This window comes from Prionailurus bengalensis, chromosome B2 (genome assembly GCF_016509475.1).
Source record: "Prionailurus bengalensis isolate Pbe53 chromosome B2, Fcat_Pben_1.1_paternal_pri, whole genome shotgun sequence".
Classification (NCBI taxonomy): Eukaryota; Metazoa; Chordata; class Mammalia; order Carnivora; family Felidae; genus Prionailurus; species Prionailurus bengalensis.
In genome coordinates this window covers 36821821-36840020 of record NC_057349.1, presented here as the reverse complement: position 1 = coordinate 36840020, position 18200 = coordinate 36821821, and the positions used below count along the sequence as shown (strand labels likewise).

The 18200-nt window shown below is 39.9% G+C and overlaps 1 protein-coding gene across 1 annotated transcript in view; it reads right to left on the bottom strand.

Moving 5' to 3' along the window:
* The window catches only part of DNAH8 (dynein axonemal heavy chain 8), a 327851-nt gene that overhangs the window by 171103 nt on the left and 138548 nt on the right, over positions 1-18200 (bottom strand). The window contains exons 39-47 of the mRNA XM_043591305.1: positions 17549-17651; positions 16441-16545; positions 15471-15632; positions 12434-12658; positions 9531-9703; positions 6619-6797; positions 3386-3573; positions 1104-1190; positions 909-1016 (exon numbers count right to left, since the gene is read on the bottom strand). Coding sequence (XP_043447240.1) covers positions 909-1016; positions 1104-1190; positions 3386-3573; positions 6619-6797; positions 9531-9703; positions 12434-12658; positions 15471-15632; positions 16441-16545; positions 17549-17651 — 1330 coding nt within the window. The remainder of the gene's footprint in view (positions 1-908; positions 1017-1103; positions 1191-3385; positions 3574-6618; positions 6798-9530; positions 9704-12433; positions 12659-15470; positions 15633-16440; positions 16546-17548; positions 17652-18200) is intronic.

The following is an 18200-nucleotide window of genomic DNA, read 5'->3' as shown; positions in this document are numbered from 1 at the left end:
TGCTGTGTGCAGGGGCTCAGCTTCAAAGTTCTATGAGCTCAAGTCTTTCACCTTTCCTTTGACTGCAGATTAGTTTTAAGTTTATGTATTTATTTTTGAGAGACAGAGGGCGTGCGCACAAGTGGGGTAGGAGCAGAGAGAGAGAGAGAGAGAGAGAGAGAGAGAGAGAGAGAGAGAATCCCAAGCAGGCTCCGCACTGTCAGTGCAGAGACTGACACGGGGCTCAAACTCTCAAACCATGAGATCTTGACCTGAGCAGAACCCAGACACTTAACTGGCTGAGCCACCCAGATGCCTCACAGTAAACAGATTTAAATTTGCCCTGTTGGTTACACACTCTGTGATTCCATGTCTATAACATTCTTGGAATAACAAAGTTATAGAGATGGAGGGAAAATAGGGGCTGCGAGCGGTTAGGGATTCGGAAGGGTGGTGGGTGTGGCTATGAAGGGGTAGCAGAGACAGAACAGTCCTGTTTGCTGATCGAGGTGGAGGTTACATGAATCTGCACGTGACATAATTGCATAGTACTAACACACACACACACACACACACTACACTACACTACATATGTGCATACATAACTGGCAAACTCTTAAACTCTGTGGATTGTACCCACATCTGTTTTCCGGTTTTGTCATTTATAATTGTACTGTTGTTACAAAATGTCAACCATGCGGAAGCAGGGTTCACAAGACCCCCTCTACCTTTCTTTGCAACTTCACTGAGACTCCATAATCATTTCAAACTAAAAAATTTTAAAAACACATACATACATAATTATAAATATATCTTACAAAAGAGTTGATATTTTTTTTAACTCACTGATTAACATCTATCAGGGTAAAACTGCCAAGTAAAAAAAATCACGTTCTACAGCTAGGGAAAAGACTGATTTACAAAGTTACCTGTTTGGTAAGTTGCTCTTCGCAGAGTTTGTAAAGAACGTAAAACTTTTGAGCCAAGACGATGTTTTCAAGAAAACCACAGCTTGCAAGTTTAACTCGCATAATGATCTGAAAATTAAGGTCGTGAGATTTTTCAACAATTTAGAGAAAAACAAGAACATAAATCATATTATGCTTCCAAATCCCGGTGCCTACCTGTCTATCTGGAACCATCATAGCAACAGTTCTAAACTGAATTTTTAAGTTTTCTGGTAGTTCCTGGCGCCCAGCATACCCAGGGTTCTAAAAGTTAAAATTATTTTAAATTATTGATGTAATGTTCATTTCATGAATACAAACACATTCAAATTCCTAGTTCATATTCTAAGGTGGTATTGAAAAACATTAGATTCATAAAACGTCCCTCCTGCCTCAAAAATATGTATTGGACTATCCATATTTTTTAAGGTCACATTACCCCCTCATGCATAATTTCCATTTCCATTATACTAACAAACTCATACACACACACACACACACACACACACACACACACTTCATGTAGCAAAAATTAAGCTTCTGTGTATCTATTGGTTAAGAAAATAGAAAAGAAAGATACATAAATACCAGGGTAATTATGGTCTAACATAGGTTATTGAAAAAGGAAGAAAATTCAGGATTTCATATGGATCAGTTTACTTAGGTAATTCTTATTTTATCTTTTCCATCATTCTCCATGGTCAGAATTATAGAGTTCTCTGGCTGATTTAAAAAAAAGAAAAAAAAAAACTCCATTGGAGTGTGGGGAAATAAAGATGGGAATGGTGGGGAAAAAATTGAAAAGGACAAAAGTAGAAGAGGAAAGGAAGCTAGGGCCTCACGAATAGCAACAGGTTGAGTACATCAGACCCAACAGTTCCAGGGGAGAGGTTAGGGATTCAAAGACTAGTCAGGCAAAGAGGGGTTAGTTATTTTAGGAAAGTACATTAAGAAGCCTTCAGTCCCTAAGCATTTCGTGGGCACTGTCCATTGGCCAGATACCTTCCTCAGTCCTGGGAATACAGAAGTTACTAGCTGCCTCTCAATATTTCTTCTTGTCTCTTTTCTCAGTCACAGAACCCCAGTTGCAAACTGGGTGCATCACCACCCAGATAAAACACTACATTTCCTAGCCTGCCTTGCAGTTGGTGTGATTATATTTGACACTGGAAGATGCAAAGGGGCACATAATACGATGCTTGTTTGAAGGGAGTTGATTCAATCAATTGGCTACAGCAAAACAGAGGTGCTTCTGTAGCATCTTGGGTTATAAAGGTGACTTGAAGATAAAAATCATGATGGTGTAGAAACATAGAAGGATCTTAAGAGAATAAATCTTTATGTGTTAAGCTACTATTTTTCATGTCTCAGTTATTTACAGTCTAATGTAATACTTAATTGATATTTCCAATATTATTCTTAATCCAAGGGAAATGTTACTCTTCTTTTAAATTATTCTCCACCACAGTATCACACAATAAAACTTTTCATCCCATTTCCTGAGTTATAGTAACTAATCACTTCTGGATTATTATTATTTACCCCTGAGTGTTTTGCTTATGTTTGCTTATAATAAAGCTTATCAGAAAATTTCCTAATTTTACTTTCTATAATCTTTGTCCACTGAGACATTTAAAATTCAGATTACGTTGTGTTATCTTGCAACATAAAGATTTAACTATATAGAAAACATACAAAAACATTAAATAAAACTGGTTCAACATTAACATCACTTTTACAATTCACAGACTTTTCTACTTATTCATGCTTTTGGTTTTCTTTCTTTACTAAATGTATCACAACACATTGCCCTCAATCACATGGTAACTGAATTTGTTACAATTGTTACAGGTTTTTGGTGAATTACTTTGGCTATTTTAAATCATTTCCATCATCCTTTATTATGTGTCAGAGAAAAACCCAAGTGCAAAGGTTAAGTAGTTAGATTTTGACATTAGACAGACAATAACCTCTTTCTCTAACTGGCTACGAGACTTGAACAGGTTTTTAAATCTCTCTGAGCCTGAGATAACTCAGTTACAACATCCACCATACAAATGAGGTACAGGACTACATTTGCCTGTTCTTTTGAAGTTAGGTGTGTTCATCAACCTACAATAGACATGCGACATGAGAGAGAAATAAATCTTTGAGGTTTTGAGCCACTGAGATTTGGGGATTGTCACTGTGGCTAGCCTGTCTGATATAATACAGAAAACATTTAGCCCAGGACCTTACACATAATAAGTGCTCACTAAACAGTAGCTAGTATTATCATTAACATTTTGCTATTTCATCTTCTCTCAAGGTTATTTTTACTACTCAAAAAATCATATGACAAGAGGGAATAGCTCATGACCTCTGAATAGTCATTGATTTACTAATTAATATATGCTTTATTTCATTTAAGTCTATAGCAATTAAACCAATAGAATTGCATTTAAAGACCACATTCTTACCATTGTTAGGAAAATTCCAAATTCTGGATTCAAATCAACACAATCACCATCAGAGAAAATGAACTGTTTTTTTCTCTCTTTTCTTGCTGTCAGAACAATATAAATCTGTTGGGCTGCCACTGATAATACAGGCAATTCTATTCTGTTAAACTCATCAAAACAGCCCCAAGAACCTGATTGTGCAAGACCTGGTATGAAAAAGGATTAATTTCAAAAGGTTTCTTTTGTAATACACCTTCTTGGTAGCAATCATTTCTCTAAAGTGCTCTCAAACAATTCTATATAGAAATACAATTTATATAAAGTTTCATATCTGGCTGTTTATAAAGACATATTTAATTCCAGTGATATAAAGGGGTTTAATTATTTGTACATCATCATGAAAATAGGGCACTGCCAAAATGAAAGAATAGACACGTCATCACACCCAGGAATGCTGGAAGATGATAAAACTGGATTCAGTGGGGAAGGAGGCTGAAGGAGCCACGTTTGGGGAAACAGACAAAATAAGGCATGCCCTGTCTGCATCAGATTATTCTGTTTCTTTCTTGTTGCAATGACAGATACAAGGGGATGCAGGGTGAGATAGAAAACGGTCAAAGGATTTTTATTTATTCCCTTCAAAACTCAATACAAAGAAAGACTTCCATGTTATGAACATTACTCCTATCTAATCTCTTAAGGATGAAAACCTTCATTATCTTCAGCTGCATAAAATGTTCTTCTTTCTTTTATTACTGTCCCCTCGCCCCAGTTTTTCTTCTCTCTCCTTTGGGCGTTTCCATTATACAGATGTTGGAACTTTTATATGTATCCCTATTACCCTTAGGCTTTTCTGTCAAACCTCCCATTTCTTTCTCTTGTATTCAATGTATTTATTCTCTTGGCTAGACAGTTTAACTCAAAAGAGGTTTTTAATTAATTCACGTTTTCAATTTCATGTTATTCCAACTGTTACTTTGTTCATAGCAGCCTGTCTTTCTTCCATCAGTTGTATGTTATAAATTATTGAATCCCTCTGAAGCTAATGATTTTATTTACTCTTTTCTTCTGTTTCCTCTATTAATCACTTTAGCGGTCTCTCGGCTGTTTGGGGCGCCTCCCTCATTTCTTCAGATATTTTACGAGACTTTGTTACCTTTGTATTGTTATCTCTGTATCTTTGTATCTCTATGTTTCCTTATCTCAGATGCCAATCTCTGTTTGTAGGACCTCTGCCTGTGATTTGGAGGAAGGAACTGGAGAGGCATGAGAGCTTCCCCTCGGGGTCTGGGGCTCGCAGCCTGTCCTGGGTGGGCGGTTTGCCTCTCTGACACGAGCCCCTATCCGAAGTTTATCTGTGACAGGACTCCCGCTTCAGAAAGCTGTGCAACATCGTTTATGCAAAGGAAACACCGGAGCCAGCCACTTCCTTTTCTTTTTTCTCTGTCATCTCCTATCATTTGGTGGCACTATAGGATTTACCTTGTGCTCTGTTGGCTGCTCTCAACCATCCCCAACCTTCAAGCTGAGAGTGATCCACAGAAGAACCCTTCTCTTTGATCAGGACATGATTTTCAGGGCTCAAAAATGTTTAACAGGCAACTATAAAGAATAATATAATGTATACCCAAGCACCTACCTATCAAATCTTAACAATTTGCTTCAGATTTTATTCTAAAGAATAAAATATTAGAACCACAGTTCACATCCATGTATGATTCTTTGGATTCACACTCCCTCCTTCTCCAGAGGGAACCTCTGTCCTGAATTTGATGCCAGTGGTTCCAGGTGTGCTTTAAACTACTGCTCGTGGGCGCCTGCGTGGTTCAATTGGTTAAGCGTCCGACTTAGGCTCAGGTCATGATCTCACGGTTCGTGGGTTCGAGCCCGGCGTCAGGCTCTGTGCTGACAGCTCAGAGCCTGGAGCCTGCTTCAGAATCTGTGTCTCCTTCTCTCTCTGCCCCTCCCACACTCACACACTCTCTCTCTCTCTCTCAAAAATAAATAAACATTTTAAAAAACCTTTAAAAAATAAACTACTGCTCACTTGCATATATTCATGGACACTATATATTTTGTGTATTCAAGATTTATATGTATCTATCTACATGTATAGGTCTATAAAATACTGTATATATCTTCCTGAAACTTGATTTATTTGGCCAGTATTATTTTTCTGAGATTTATCTAAGCAAATACACATAGATCTAATCCACTATTTTTTAATGTTTTATTTATGTTTGTTTATTTCTGGAGGCTCCTCAAAAAATTAAAAATAGAACGACCCTATGACCTAGAAATAGCATGTTTTATTTATTTTTGGGAGAGCATGAGTGTGGGAGAGGAAGAGAGAGAGGGGGACAGAGGATCTAAAGCAGGCTCTGCTCTGTCAGCACAGAGCCCAATGTAGGGCTTGAACTCACAAACTGTGAGATCACGCCCTGAGCCAAAGTTGGATGCTCAATGGACTAAGCCACCCAGGTGTCCCCAGAAGTTTTTAATTTAGAGTAAGCAATGTACCAATCTTTCCTTTGTGGCTTGTGATTTTTGTATTAAAAATCCCTTTCTCTGAGAACAAAGATATTTTCATTTATTACCTTCTAAAAACCATATGGTTTTGCGGACCACACTCAGGTCAGTTCTTTAATTCCCAGAACTGATTTTTATATATGGTGTAGGCATCCAGTTTTTATATATGTAGGGATCCAATTTCCTTTGTTAAATACTAATCATCTCTTGCCCCAGGATGATTCATTGTAAAGTCTATCCCTTCATCACTGATTTACAATACCACCTTTGCCATACGTCAAGTGTCCTTGGCCCATTTCTGCATTCTCTATTATATTCCACTGGTCTATTTATCAATCTCGGCTCTGAGTTATGCTCTAAATGAGATCTTTCATTTCAGCAGGATCTAATGCAGGAAGGGGGAACCGCATGTGTCATGGGTTTGCTATCTTGATCTTATCCCCTCCACCATTGTTTCAGGCAATAACAAATTGATTTCATTTTCACAATCTAATACACATTCAACTCATGGACTAGAGTGCCAGCAACAGTATTGAACCGTATGAAACTGACGATATCCAGCCATTCTTGACCCAGAAAAAAGAATGGCAGTATTACATGCATCAACCTATACTAATTTCAGTTACATGGGATAATATCACTTTAGGTTTTATGAGAAAATAATGTTAAAGTGCAATAAAAATACATTCACCAAAAGTAATTTAACTGTGTTTGACACTTACCTTTAAAAATCCTTCCGAGCCCTCTGAAATCCATTTGATCTGAGCAGTTAAACACAACCACATATTTTCCCAAACACCTTCCCATGTCTTTCGTGGTTTCTGTTTTGCCAGTGCCCGCGGGTCCTGCCGGAGCTCCTCCCATGTTCATTCCCAAAGCCTGGGCTAAAGTGATATAGCACCTGCAGACGTGAATCAGATAAAGCACCATGAGTACGGGATAACACATTGTTACAGTAGGCACAAGTCAAAGTCGAATGTGACTGGAATGGGCCTATTTATTTTAGAATTTGAGCCCCCCACTTAAAAGAGTCAACCAAACAAGGCTAGAGTACTTGATATCCATTAAAAGTAGTGCAGTGATTACAAACTTTTTTAGGACAGGGGCGCCTGGGTAGCTCAGTCAGTTAAGCAGCTGACTTCAGCTCACGACATGATCTCACAGTTCGTGGGGCTCTGTGCTAACAGTTCAGAGCCTGGAGCCTGCTTGGGATTCTGTGTCTCCTTCTCTCTCTGCCCCTCCCCCACTTGTGCTCTCTGTCTCTCAAAAATAAATAAATGTTAAAAAAAATTTTAAAAACATTTCTTGGGACAAACTTTCCTTTTTTATTATTTTATTTTTTTTATTTTGAGAGAGACAGAAAGAGCATGTGTGCATGCACGAGTGGGGGAGGGGCAGAAAGGGAGAAAGGGAGGGAGAGAGAGAATCCCAAGGGGGTTCCATGTTGTCAGTGCAGAGCCCAGCCCAATGTGGGGCTCATGATCCCATGAACTGTGAGATCATGACCTGAGCCAAAATCAAGAGTCGGCCACTCAACTGACTGAGCTACCCAGGCACCCCTGAGACAAACTTTTTAAACTCCTCAACCCTGACTTAAAATCTTCAGGCCTGGGGTACCTGGATGGCCCAGTTTATTAAGCTTCCAACTTCAGCTCAGGTCATGATCTCACGGTGCCTGAGTTTGAGCCTTGCATCAGGCTCTGTACTGACGATGCTTGGGATTCTCTCTCTCTCTCCCTTTCTCTGCCCCTTCCACACTCGTGTGCTCTCTCTCTCTCTCTCTGTCTCTCAAAATAAATAAATAAACTTAAAAAAAAAAAAAACTTTTAGGCCTTCCTTCTACTGTGGTCAGGATAAATCGTGAGGCAGAGGACCAAACAAGCAGTGCTATACTGGTGGATATTGAACAACTCCAGGAAAAAAATAAATCAATCTGATTCTCATGTTTGCTGATTTCTGTGGTCCAAATACTTCCACCAGGGCCAATGACAAGCTACCGATGTGATCCCACAAACTTGGGAAGAGATGCACACAGTTGACTCTCACAAGCTGGTACAAGCCAACTCCAGCACACCGTGGCAAATAAATCATCTTACTACGAAATGTTTCACTCGTTTAGGTAAGTGTAAAGAATAATATAATGAATCTACTTGTATCTATGATGCAGCTTCGGTTATATTTGTTCCAGATCTAAGTAAAACTGAATGGAGCTTGGTGGAAGAGGAAACACATTGACAAGTTTATGCTACAAGGGCACTGGGCATATAGAAGGGGGTTGGATGAATCAAGAGGACAGTAAAGATGTAATCTGTGTCATAATCATGCAGCCCTATTTAAAGTAACCGCAGAACTAACTGTTCTATGACCCAAGTCAATTCTACAAATACTGATTGAGCATCTTCTTTTTTTTTTTATTTTTTAATGTTTATTTATTCTTGAGAGAGAGAGTGTGTGTGTGTGGGCCCACAAGCAGAGGAGGGCCAGAGACAGGGAGACACAGAATCCGAAGCAGGTTCCAGGCTCCTAGCTGTCAGCACAGAGCCTGACGGCGGGCTTGAACTCAGGAGCTGTGAGATCATGACCTGAGCCGAAGACGGATGCTTAACCAACTGAGCCCCCCAGGCGACCCCTTATTGAGCATGTTCTATGCACAGCGTATTGAACTGGGTGTTGGAGGATATGCAGAGATGAATAAGGCCCAGTTTTGTCTGGTGTCACGCATTGGAAAGAAAGAACTGTGAGGAGATCGGCCATTGGCTGATTATTTGTACCTGGCCAAGGACCTTCACTTTAGGCATCAATCTCCACACTTGGAAAACCAGGAGGCCAAATTACATCATCTCCAAGGTCCCTTCCTTCTTTACAATTCTAATGACTTCGTTTATGGTGCCAGAGAGGTTCTTCCAGCTTGTTGTCATTCATTACTACATTACTCTCTTAGTCAGCATTCTAACTTGCTTTCATTCTTGTATCTTTTTTACTTCACAAAAACTTAATGTACATGTACGTTTAAGTAACAGCTATGGTTATTTCATTGGTAGACTGACTTTGATGAGCTAGCATGGACCTAACCTGACAGCAATATGCTTTTGTTAATATTTCAAATGCAACTTTTTGTTTTGTTTTGTTTTAGAGAGAGCACACGAGTCAGAGAGAGGGGAAAAGGAAGAGAGAGACAGAGAGAGAGAGAGAGAGAGAGAGAGAGAGAGAGAGAGAGAGAGAATCTTAAGCAGGCTCCACACTCAGTGCAGAGTCCAATGTGGGGCTCAATATAAGACCATGAGCTGAGCCCAAATCAAGAGTCAGATGCTCAACAGATTAAGCCACCCAGGCACCTCTCAGATGCAATTTTAAAACAATTTTAAGTACATCATTTAATTACAAAATGGAATAACAAGAGGCGCATGGGTGGCTCAATCAGTTAAGCATCAGACTCTTGGTCATGATCTCACAGTTCATGAGTTTGAGCCCCACGTTGGGCTCTGCACTGACAGCGTGGAGCCTGCTTGGGATTCTGTCTCTCCCTCTCTCTCTCTGCCCCTCCCCTCTTCATGTTCTCTCTCTCTCTCTCTCTCAAAATAAATAAACATTAAAAAGAATTTTTTTAATGGAATAACAAAAACTCAGTTCCTACCTATCTGTTAATGGAGTGATAACAAGACGATCAGTGCATCCCAGAAATTCATTTTGGTAAATAAAATCCACATCTGTAATAGACACTACAGTTTGATCCAAGTCTTCCTTAAAATAAAATCTACTCTGTTTTAGCCATTCAAAATCAGTAACTGATTTGATATGCATTTTTACCTTAAAAACATGAAATACAAAGAGATTACATACTGAATTGCAATAGCACAAAACACAAGCATGTAGGCAGTTTTTATTCACTCATTCACGAACTGGTTCATTTATTTAACATATATCTATAGAGTCCCTCCTTAGGCCCGACACTGTGCTCGGTGAACAAAGACAGACAATGGTTCTTGTCTTCTGAAGCTGATCAAAAAAAGACAAAAGACAAACAGATAAACAAATAATTGGAATAAAATATGAAAAGAAATTCAGGGTTCATGGAAATATGTAGCAAGAGGACCTAACGTAGACTAGGGAAGGCTGAGAGGGATACTTGGAGAAAGAAATATTCAAACTAAAACCTGGAAAAATAGTAGGAATCACCAAGGGAAATAAAATGAAAGCAAATTTTAAAAAAGAGGGCACAATGTTTTAGGCAAAGACCCAGGAGACCTGGTTGCATGTTCAAGGAACTCAAAGAAGTTCAGCACAGCTGAGGCATCCAGGAGTCTTGAGACAGAGAAAGAGTTGAGGCTTCACGGGACACGGAAACAGCGTTGGGCAGTGTTCTCATGGCAAAGGGAAGCCACTGAGGGGATTAAGCAGGAAGATACACTGTCATATATGCACAAGTGCCTTCCTCCACCAGCACTGTGGCCAAACCAACCAACCTGCCGGATCATCAGTCTACCCCTATGGGCACGAGGTACTGGGCTCCCCACAGCCATACATGCAAGTGATAGAAACCAGGGAAGCACATTTAGGAATAACATCCTGCCACAACCACGTTCTCAGGTGCTTCATGATTTTCCATGGACAACCTTGGAGAAAACTTGGTCCTGCCCACTCAGGAGAATCAACACGGGAAAGAGGCAAATGATCCCCTTCACTGCTCTTAAACTCGGTCCCTCTTCCAGGTCATTCGGCTTGACCCTTGGCAACCCTGCAATGTACCTGATCTCTAACTAATCAAGTCTCCACCCTATTTAACAGTCCTGCTTTTTGTCATTGTTTCATTGTTTGTGATGACCTTGCTTTCCCCCTGCAGCTAAGAATTCTGGCTTCCAGCAGAAATCACAGTTTGGATTCATCACCTTAAAGTGCAACTGTCAGGTGACATGATCCAGTGCCATCCCTGGGGACTCTGCTCCCCAACACAGGACCTGCAGCCATGGAGAGGCCATCAACTAACTAGCTAGTCTCAGTAATCCATGAAGATGGTGAGGAGGCAACAGAAGATGAAGAAGAAAGAATAGCTACTATTTGTTGAGTTCTTACCATATACCAGGCTGTTCTAAGCATCACACACAGAAAAATAAAATGCAAACATGCTGGCCATGAGATCTCATTTTACTTGGGATGCAGAGGGACCAGGAGTTCAACAGTAGTTAAGACAAAAAGAAAACAGTTTCGTGGCTTTAACTGTGTATGGGTTTTTTTTCTTTTTAAAACTCCATTCTGCATGTAAAGTAAAACTTTGCTCAGCACTTAAATTTAAAAGAAATTTCTTCCATTGGATTTCAGCTTAAAGAGTCCGCGAGGGATGTACAGACAACACCCTAAATGGCACGCCTTTAGCAGATACAGTAATGGATTCCATAGGAGTTCTTGAGGTGGACTTCAAATAAAGTCAAAGTGTGACAGTAACTGCAATTTGGTGAAAGCAAATCTGTAGAAGGCCAAAGAAATACGGTCTGAGTATGCAGCTCTCTGATGATTAGATTGACTGGAAGATCCAGAGACAAACCCTAGAGCAGTGTTTGGTCAACTTTAACATGCATATCAATCACCTGGGAATTTTGAAATGCAGATTCTGATTAAGTAGAGGGTGGGGCGGGGGAGGGGACTGGAGATTCTGCTTTTCTAACCAGCTCACAGGAGATGCTAATGCAACTGGTTGGTATATAATACTTTTGAGAAGCGAGGGTCTAGATTCCAGGGGAATAAACGGACTGCATGTCCTTCTCAGCCTTCCATAAATATTACCTATCTGATCAGAACTTTTGACACAAGCTTGAAACAAGTAGTCTGTGATCATATTGTGTAAAAAAAAAAACCCAAGTTGCATGAATTACACGTCTCTGGTGAAGAAGAGATACCTTTAAGATGAATCAAATCAAATCAAATAAAGCAATAGTAGTTAAAGACAAAGATAGTCAAATGGCGGTATATCAAATGGTGGCACGTAGGTCCCTACCCTACAATGATAACCACTGCTTTCGGAGAACTTTGTCTCACTCAAGGCTGCTGGTTAGAGTCCTGTTTCTGAAGGGAATTCAAATACCACCCCACCTACTCTTACCCTACAGAACCTTGTCCACATCAAGCCCATGATGCCCTGTGGGACACTGTTAATCAGACAAATATCCATGAAACTTTTCTGAAGCTTGATTCTCTTTGATCAAGACTTCTTTCTTAATGGAGCAAATGATTCATGACCAATCCTACCTAAATTGTATCATGCCCCTGGTTATTTGGTGTAACAGAACGAGTAGTTAGTTCACCTCACATCAGTTGGTTCCAGACTTTCACAATGCCAAATGTGAGTATACACATAAGGTTGTTTAAACCACAAATATACATATTTGTAGACATGGTATATAGAAAGACAGTTGTGGAAAAAGACCAAGTAGATGGAAAGTTCACACAAGTTAGGGAATATATATAATACTAATTATTCATTATTAGGAGCACTGAACTATTAATTAGTACACTGAATCACTTTAAAAAACAAAGATACTTTACCAAGTCATCAAAAATATCTCTCTGGTGCACATGGATGGTTATCAGAGTTTCAAACTTCACTCTGTCAAACTTGCTTAGGTCATGTGTTGTCTGACTGATGAGAATATTCAGAATATCCAAAAATTTCTGATTGGTCACCTGCATGATTTTCCTGTCATCTTTTGCATTATGTAAAGCCTCTTCTGAATCATGTGTCCACAACATCTGAATTCCCAGAAGCCCCACCTATGCACCCAGAGGAAAAATAATAAGTAAATTTGCCAAATATTCAAAGCACATCTGCAATAAAATTTGGTGGTCAGTCGTCCATAGGAAGGCAAACGAGGTTTTACTCATTTTAAACTAAAAAGAGACATGCATTTCTCCACTCCCAAAAGGGGAGAAATAAACACTCCAAGTTCCAACTATTGATATTTAATTATTTTAATGCAGAGAGATAAGTAATAATTAAAACAATGGCTACCATATATGAAGCTGTATATGTTTTATGAAGGATGCTTAGCAAATTTTTCTATAGAGGGCCCAAGACCACCCAATAGCTCCTATGATCATTTTTCTTTCTCAAGAAAAGCAAACAGAATTTCTAGACTTGTTGTTGTGTATTTTTCTTTAGCAGGGTTTCCCAAAGGTCTCTTTGCAATTTCTAGAAACGGTATGCTGACTCTCTCCTTTCCTGATCTATCTAATCTATCTAATCTTTCTTTCTTTCTTTCTTTCTTTCTTTCTTTCTTTCTTTCTTTCTTTCTTTCTTTCTTTCTTTCTTTCTTTCCTGATCTATCATCTATAACTTTACCTAAATTGACTTCTTTCTATATATATTTATCTAAAGGAGAGAGAGAGCGAGAATGAGAAGGGGGGAAGTTTATTCTTTTTCTCCTGATGAGGGCATAAGAAAATTGTGACTATCACCTTGCCTACAATCTCCCCCCAGGAAAGGTGTAAAATTGTCAAAACAAACATGCCCTCCTTGCTGCAACACGTGTCCCTTTAGGAGCTTTTGTTCATCTGCAGAGTCAAGCCACAGATCCGAGATCATTTGGACCAAAGGGAACCCCATATCTGGCGGAGGACTGGGAGCAGAGTGAGCGGCATGTGGACACTGTTGGGCATGGCACTCAGTGTGGGTAAGGCAGGAATAAAACCCTTTCCTTATCCCCGCCTCCTCAAGACTTCAAAATGCTTTCTGCCAAAAGCAGCGGCCAACCCTGCGGTCTGCAGGTAAAGATAAATGAAGGCCCCCGGGTGAGGTGAGCAACCCGACGACGTAGAGGAAATACCCAATGTCAGGAAGTTCCCAGCAACAAGACAGTTCTGACTCTGGCAGCAGCAGAAGATGGCGTGAGACAGGAAAAGCAAAAAACAAACCAAAAACCCACAGTGTAAGGCTGTGAGATTTAAAGACACAGACCCGCAACCTCTGAGAAATCACTGCTTAGTGGTAGATTCTAAAAACTAATCTTTAAAATGACTATCCTGAGTCACCTAGAAAAGCTTAAATTACGGTTTGTACTCAGTTTAAGAAGGCAGAAGATTTCATGGTGAAAACTGGAGGATGTCTCATTAAAATAAAAACAAAACAAGAATGCTCATTCTCCTCAACGTCACTCGCTGCACGTTAAAACTGCTAGAAGGGAATACACTAAAATATGAAGTCATCGTTTGCAGCTGGTAGAAACAAGCAATGTATATATTGAATAAATATTATGGGTAGAATATACATTGGATGAATATATATCTTCATTACTCTTGAAAGCATTTTTTCCAAATAACTGAAATTTGCCCATTACGTTAAGATTTTAACCTAAAATTGTTTAAAATGTCACCTTTTAGAGCTAGTCAACTTTCCTGCTGTATCCTGTTCAACATCACTCCCACTCTGACCTCGCTTTCAGTTTTCCACATGGTGCTAGCTTCTCTGTCTAATCTAGACTGAGTCTCTCCTTCAGATTATACAAGCTTTCCTGGGAGAGAGAAAGCGTGCCGATTTGGTCTAAGGGGCTATCTTTCTCACTTTATCAAATAAAGTATTTTATAAAGCTTCATCACAAAGCTAATAAAGCTGATAAGAATATAAAATTTGCCAAGGATACTGCATGATACAAAAATATTAAATACAATATCAACATATTCTCTCCAGTAAAGGTTGTTCTATAGCCGTACTTGTGTCATTTGAATAAATAATTTCCTATCATTTCAGCCCTCTCTGCTGTGTGTGCATTAAGTCGGGACTTGGAGGTCGGCTGCGAGGAGCAGTTGGAGAAGAAGTATAGTTAGGGTCAAAATGTGTGTATTTTCCTTGGATATCTCTTGCTTCCTATCTCACACTCTCTCTGACCCAGATCACAAAGCATCACTTTTCGTTTATTTTGGCTGAAATCTGAGTGAAACTGTTGGCTTTTCCTTTTCTGTATTCAGTTAATAACACGTGGCACAGTAGGGTGCATTCCTAAAAGCCACTGGACATGAGAGCTGTTCAAGAGAACACCTGCTCAAACGCCAGCCTCTTGAAGGTCCGCTCCTGTTAGGAAGCTAGCTGCATGACAAGGCCTCCTTTAACAGATTATGACAATTTGTAATCACTGGAAGGGAGAAAAAAAAAATGCAAGATGGATTTTGTTTCAGGACAAGATATGCTCATTCTTATCTATATCCATATTTCTATCTATATCCGTATCTATATCTATCCACACATAGCTACATGGAAAATATGCCACCAAATCCATACACAGATGGGTATAGATAGGTGTCTTTTATATACAGATGTGTGTGCTTTGTATAGGAGATGAAATTTTCCATTTGTGAGTTTAGTTTTAGTGTTATCCTTAGTGATCAAAGAACAGTGGCAAATCCTCTTCCAGCGAATGGGATGAGATGGCCTAGAACAATGTAGGTGGACAAGCAGGTGGTTGGCAGTGGGGGGTGGGAAGACCTCCCCAGCTAGTTCAAAGCTACCAACAGCTGCTACACCATCAAAGCCAACTGCTTCCTGTGTATCTTTCCCCCTTATTTCCATTATGTAAACATTATATATTCTCACCTGTGCTGGAAAGTGATTGAGAAAAGGTAAGAGTTGAAATCCTGAATCGCTGATTTGGTAGAATGCAGACCTGATTATATTATGCAGTGACGACATCTGCATTTTTAACAAATCCATAAGCCAAATCTCTACAGGACCTTTGGCCATAACAGGATTATCCAACTAAAAAGACACATTACAGATATATTACAAATTGATAATAATTTCCTATTTTTACCAATGTCACACTTCACTTGATAAATCACAGTACCTCAACACAAAGCAAATAATTTTACACAAAATATTTAAGACATGAGAAAAACCAACTAATACTGTAGGTGGAAGAAAATGGTCTGGTCTAAAGTTTTCATTGTAGGGGTGCCTGGGTGGCTCAGTCAGTTGAGCATCAGATTCTTGATTTCGGCTCAGATCGTGATCCCAGGGTTGTGGGATCGAGCCCCACATCAGGCTCCGTGCTGAGTGTGGAACCTGCTTAGGATTCTTTCTCTCTCCCTCTGCCCCTCTCCCCCACTCACGCTCTCTCTCTAAAATACAAAATTAGGGGCGCCTGGGTGGCTCAGTCGGTTGAGCGTCCGACTTTGGCTCAGGTCATGATCTCACAGCTCGTGAGTTCGAGCCCCGTGTCAGGCTCTGTGCTGACAGCTCGGAGCCCTGGAGCCTGCTTCAGATTCTGTGCCTCCCTCTCTCTGCCCCAACCCACTTGCATTCTGTTTCTATCTCTCTCAAAAATAAATAAACATTTAAAAAAATTGGTTTTTTAATACAAAATTAATAATTAATTAATGATAGAACAAGTCTCAGAGGAGTCAGTGACTTACCCAGACTTGTTTGCAACGAAGCCAGGGCGAGAGAACTAGAACCCAGGCCCACCCCTCCCCCACTCTCTGTTTTTCACAGGAGAATTGCAATCTCCTCGACCTACATTTTTAAAGAAATCCTAGTAAGAAAACTTTAACCCAAGTTAAATTACAATAATTTTTTCTCCTTCTCTTGATATGACGGCCAGGATACGATCGTAGTCTTTCGCATGAAACGTCACCTCGTTTATGTTGTCGGATACTGCAGGGAGATGTGGCTGTAAGAAGCACAAGACAGAGCCAGAACAACACACGTGAGGCTAAACACAAAAGCCACTGAGATGTTTTTAAAAACCTTAATATGTGTTTTCTTTGTAAGAGATTAAGAATTCACTTCATTGTGCCAACAAAGACAGAAACAAACAAACACAACACGGCTTTGGCGGCTGATTGACTTCGAGACCCGCTTTTAAAAATCCAGCCCTACAGCATGTTTCCTGCAAATGCCCTTGTTCCACTAGGTTGGCTGGACTAAGACTGTGACCTTCCTCCACATGGAGACTGAACCATGTGGTCCCTGCCTCCTTCCCTCCCACAGACAGCTCTGTCCTGCCTGTCTCTTGGCTCTCCCTCTGCCTTCCACAGCTTTTACTTCCCTCCTTTCTCTTCTCATCCCCACAGCTCCCTAGAAACCACCAAGGAAGTCCCTAGTAGTGGCCTCCCAGATTGCCAAACTTGGCAAGGCTCTGGGATAGGGGTGTTTCAGTGCCTCCCATATCCGGTTTTTCGTAGTTTCTCTCTGCCTCCTGGAAGTAACTGCCCTTGGAAATGGCTAAAAGCACTTGAGAAGCACTTGGATATGGACAATGCCAAACCACAATCCCTACTTGATCTGAGAATATTTAGACTACAATACAAAAATGAATTACATTTAGTGAGCACATACTGTGTGTCAGCTACATTCCAGTGCGTGATCTCATGTAATCCTAATGACAATCCTATGAAGCGGAAACCATTAATATCCCTATTTTACAGATGAGGAAACTGAGGCACAGGAAAATTAAGAAGCTGGCTAAGGTCACTCAGCTGGTGAGTTGCATAATCAGTGACTCTTGCTTCAGGTTGATGAGTTCAGAACACACAGAAACTAGGACATTTAATACTTAACATAATCTTTAATACTCTCCTCCCTGTGCTATTAAATTTCTAACTTCATTTTTATTATTAATTATGTATGCTGTGTAAAAAAAGCAATTTAGGTAATAGATATTAAGATTATACCTGTATGGTGTGGGAATCACTGGCTTGTCCCAGAATTTCCAGGAGAACTGGATCGGACACAAAGAAGAATCTTGGAAACAGTAATCTCTTCTTCTCCAAATACCTGTAAATAAAGTCATGTTACCAAATGGCTTTTCCTGAATTAATAATTTTTGGGTTTTTAGCCAAGACACAATCCCTAACATCTTCAGTAAGATAACAGCAAACATCTATAGTCATTTCCCATTTGCCTCTGAAATGTTTGGTTAGAACCAAAGTCCATGGTCTGTCATGAGTGGCACTTGGGAAAGCAAGACAGGGATTCAGAGCAAGACCTATGGTCTTCTTCCTCAAGAGCCCTCCTGTGACCTTTCTAGGAGTATCGCGAACTTCATGGTTTAAACCCATGATGAACACATGATTATCTCCAGATCTGGACACTGGAAGAGTTAAAGGGGGAACAACTAACCATGAAGTCAGGACAGGGGCATAAACTTGGAGAAACTAAGATATACTACAACTCTATTTCAAGCAGAAATTGAGAATGAACTGTCCTTTAAGGAAATTATCTGTAAATTTGTCTGGTTCTCTTCGTACACATCTATATTCCATGACTGTAGTGGGTTGAATGGCAGATCCTCAGAAGACAGGCCCACATCCTATTCCCTGGAAC